The following is a 4,371-nucleotide window of genomic DNA, read 5'->3' on the forward strand; positions in this document are numbered from 1 at the left end:
AACATGTCAGACATTTAGAAATAAACAGAGTAAAGAACCAATGATAATGACTGACATTCCAACATCACCATGGCTGAAAGTATGACTGGATTTGTTTCATCTTAAAGGAAAAAAACTACTTAGTAATCATTGATTACTTTTCAAACTATCCTGAAATGGCTCTATTAGCTAATATGTCATCAAACTGTGTCATAACACATGCTAAATCAATCTTTGCAAGACATGGCATTCCACATATTGTGGTTAGTGACAATGGACCATGTTTTAGTAGCAGAGAATGGCAAGAGTTTACAGAACAKTATGATTTTAAACATGTAACATCAAGTCCACATGACGCACAGTCGAATGGAAAAGCTGAGAAAGAAGTTCATATTCTTCAGCAACTTCTGAAGAAAGCTGCAGATAGTAACTCTGACCCATATTTAGCTTTATTAAGCTACAGATCTTCACCTTTGCAATGTGGATTTCCACCTGTTGAACTCTTGATGAATCGAAAGATTCGTACAACTTTGCCAAGTTATGACAGWAATGAACAAAGTGCAAAGAAATCATCAAAGTTGGAGTACAAGTTACAAAAGTAGAAAGTAAAACAAAAGTCATATAATGATAGATCAACTAAGATTCTACCTCCACTGTCATACAAGGATCCTGTAAGGATTCAGGACGATGAGGGATGGAATACTAAAGCAACTATTCTGCAGGAAGTAGCTCCACGTTCATTTGAAGTAAAAACTGAAGATGGACAAGTTCTGAGATGAAATTGGCGCAGTTTGTTAAAAACTCCATTAGAGCCTGTTGATGAGTCAAGGGAAGTTTCTAAGGACTCCCAGATTATTCTTACGACTGAAACACCCTGTGACAGTGTTGGGGACAACCCACTTGTGTTAAGAAGATCTACCAGAGTGGTGAAAAAACCTGACAGTCTTAACTTGTAAAAAAAAAAGAAAAGAAAAACTGGAAAAGGAAAAAAAGAGTTGAAATGTTTATTTTGTGATTGATGTTTTTAATGTGTTTAGTATAGCTATGTGGTAACTGTCTCATGCAATGTACGTTGTTCTTTGATAGGAATCTTTTTGTAACAATCTTACTTTAAAGAAAGGAGGATGTCAYGATTGAATGAATTATGTTTATGTCCACTAGGTGGCGAGCATGAGTTCATGTGAATGTATAAATGTAAAGAACAGAACAATAGAAGGAGATTCTTATGTGACACACCTGTGAGCAAACAGGTGAGCAGACCTGTGGAAAGATGCTTTAATAAAAGTGTCTGAGCATTACACGTCTGGTTCTTATCAAGCACAGATATAACCTTCAGCTTCTCTCTTATTTTATAGGCTTTAGCTTTAGAATTTCGGCTATTGTATTAAATTAGCATTTAGCTTTAGTGTCTCTGCTTCTCTCTTAAAATAACATTTAGCTTTAGCATTTCAGCTAATCTCTTAAATTAGCATTTAGCTTTAGCATTTCAGCTGCTCTCTTTAAATAGCATTTAGCTTTTGCATTTCAGCTTCTCTCTTAATTTAGCCTTTAGGTTTAGAATATCGGCTATTGTATTAAATTAGCATTTAGCTGTAGCATTTCAGCTATTCTCTTAAATTAGCATTTAGCTTTRGTGTTTCTGCTTCTCTCTTAAATTAACATTTAGCTTTAGCATTTCAGCTAATCTCTTAAATTAACATTTAGCTTTAGCATTTCAGCTGCTCYTCTGTTAGATATTTTGTCATGATTTTGAGATAAGTTTTAATTTAGACAAACTGTAGACACTAACTCGTTAGATCATATTTTTATTAGTACTTGTAATCTGTGTTTTTAATCGAAGTGGTAGAAATGTGCTTTATTTTTGACCGGAAGTGCTAGCCCACCTTGTTTCCGGTTAGCTCCGCTAGCTTGATGCTGTCGATTGTTGATGTTTTTGCTCCGCAGCTTCCAGCCTCAGACCGGACGGAGCTCCGCTCAGGATCACAAACCATCGAACTGTCCGTGATTTCACTCCGTTTGCAGCATCGCAGGGTTTTCTCTGATCCAGGAGACATTTTAAATCTTTTATTTGACATTTTGAAGCTTTTCTTGGACATTTTCTGAGCGACGAGCGGGATTTTTTGAAGCCGTGGGGAGCAGAGGAGGAGCGGAGGATGAACCCTCATTGTGCCCGCTGTGGGAAGATCGTCTACCCCACGGAGAAAGTCAGCTGCCTGGACAAGGTGGGCTCTTCTGTCCGCTAAAAACTCTGTAAATCAACCAGAAATACCAGTTTACTCCAAAACAACTGCGAGGAATGGGTTAAAACATCCTGCAGGTGGAAGCTGTTAAAGATGCTCTGAAATTAAATGTTTTTAAATTTATCATCGTTAAAGGGTTTTATACAAAGTTAATTACAGTAAAGGTTTTCAAAAGAGGGAAAAAATGAATAATAAATAATGTTTTACGATTCACTGTTATAAAAGATCCAATTATAACATGAAAAAGTAAAACTACACAAAAATATGATTTTATTCAATAAAATTAAGAATAAAACATCCATCTTATTGTAAGTTTTTTATTTCATTTAGATTTGTTATTAATTTATATAAAAAAGTTAATGCACATTAATTGCAATTTAAACATGATAAAATATAAATTATCTTACTGAAGGATGAATTTCATCAGGTTTGTTAAAAAGTCCAGAGTGTAAAAAACATAAAAACTGCTGATTTTTTTAATTAAAATATAAATAGAAACAAGAAATGTCTCAAACGCCTAACATTAGAAAGAGCTGGTGTGAATAATTAAATAGTTAATTATGTAATAAATGCAGTAAATCTCAGCTGTTGGCCCTCTGATAATCAATGATTTATAAATAAAACAGTTCTGATGGTTTAACAGAAATCCTGGTTCTTGTGAATTATTTTGCAGCAGGTCTGTAGTGTCTGTTGCATAACGATGATGAATTATTAATTCATCTTCATGAGTTTGGAGCGTTGTCTGTCTGTTCTGATCTGAGGCATCAGATGACACCGCAGCCTCGCATCCTAATATTACAATATTATCTTYTAGCATCAACGAGGAAAACTCAAACAAAACTCAGTGCAGTGTGTCTGAAATGTGGGAAAAGAAACAGGAGGCACTTCTGATGCAKCTGAACCCAGAGAATAATAAAAAAACAACAGAAACCTTTGTGTGTCCAGAGTTTATTTTAATTTAATGAATATYCCTGCTGTGAAAATAACACTGTGAGTGTCGGTGAAACCTCGTGTGGGAGGAGAAATCTGTTGTTAAAGAAAAGAAATGGTCGATTTTTAAACATTTCTTCTCTGCAGACTGAGGTGCAGATACTTTGACTCAACATAATCTGAATTATGAGACGTTTTAACAASTAAATGTTAAATAAATGAGTGATAAATGTGAAGCAGTTTCATTTTAATCTCTGATTTTTTTCTTCTTCTGATAAAAATATCAGCTAATTATCAGCTGAATGCTTCACRTATCTCTGTAATGTTTTTAAAAGTTATGTAAGAGGGACAAACAGCTGGTCTCGTTTCAGAGCATCACAGTCAACACAACAGTGTGTAAAAGTCTTAATCCACCCCTTGTTTATTTTGTTTTACCTCCAGTTCTCCAGACTTTCTGAAGGTCTTTCCCAGTTCTCTTTTTTAAACTCGGTTTCAGTTCTTGATTGGGACCAGAATGGTTTTTGTTTCAGTGGTTTCTCAAGGTTGGATCAGGAGCTGTTTGTGGTGGAATTAAATAAAAAATAAAAACAACTGTCAGCATTATAATGTGACTGTTACAAAAAGACAAACAGTGATTGTAAATAGGATTGTGAAAGTCCTGGAACTTTCAAAGTTAGAAACTTTTCCATGGGAATAAACTGGAATAAACCTGAAATTTTTAATAACAAAGTTTGGTTTTTAAACTAAAACAACCAGATGATCTCACCGTGTGGATTCCTGGTCTAATCTTYAAACTAAGTTTAAGAACTGGATTAACACGGACGTCAAAGCAGCTCATCAGCATCTCAAACACGTTAGCATCCCAAATTTAACTTGTTAGCATCTTGAACAYGATAGCACCTCGACCATGTTAGCATCTCAAACGTTAGCATTTTGAACTCAGCATTTCAAACTCTATCATGTCAAACTTGTTAGCATCTACCACATTAGCATCTTGAACATGTTAGCATCTCAAATAGAGAATTTCATCAGTTTCTAAGGACTGGAATAATCCTGATGCAGGACAGATGGAGGATGATCTGACCTGGATGTAGACTGAATAAACAGAGCTGTCGCTTCATAATCTGAACTAATCAATTCAATTCAGTTTATTTATACAGCTCCAAGTCACAACATGTGTTGTCTCAGGACACTGTAGATAAAAAGAACAATGTAAAGAAGA

At 35.0% G+C, this 4,371-nt stretch overlaps 1 protein-coding gene across 2 annotated transcripts in view; it reads left to right on the top strand.

The window, feature by feature from the left end:
* Positions 1-1,867: 1,867 nt before the first annotated feature.
* nebl (nebulette) overlaps positions 1,868-4,371 on the top strand; it is a 68,649-nt gene continuing 66,145 nt past the window's right edge. Inside the window, exon 1 of one of the 2 annotated variants that reach the window (XM_014027547.1) lies at positions 1,868-2,201. In XM_014027547.1, the coding sequence (XP_013883001.1) occupies positions 2,133-2,201 (69 nt within the window). In that variant the 5' untranslated portion in view covers positions 1,868-2,132. The remainder of the gene's footprint in view (positions 2,202-4,371) is intronic. The other variant, XM_014027548.1, reaches the window with a different exon arrangement.

This window comes from Austrofundulus limnaeus, unplaced genomic scaffold (assembly GCF_001266775.1).
Source record: "Austrofundulus limnaeus strain Quisiro unplaced genomic scaffold, Austrofundulus_limnaeus-1.0 Scaffold662, whole genome shotgun sequence".
NCBI lineage: Eukaryota > Metazoa > Chordata > Actinopteri > Cyprinodontiformes > Rivulidae > Austrofundulus > Austrofundulus limnaeus.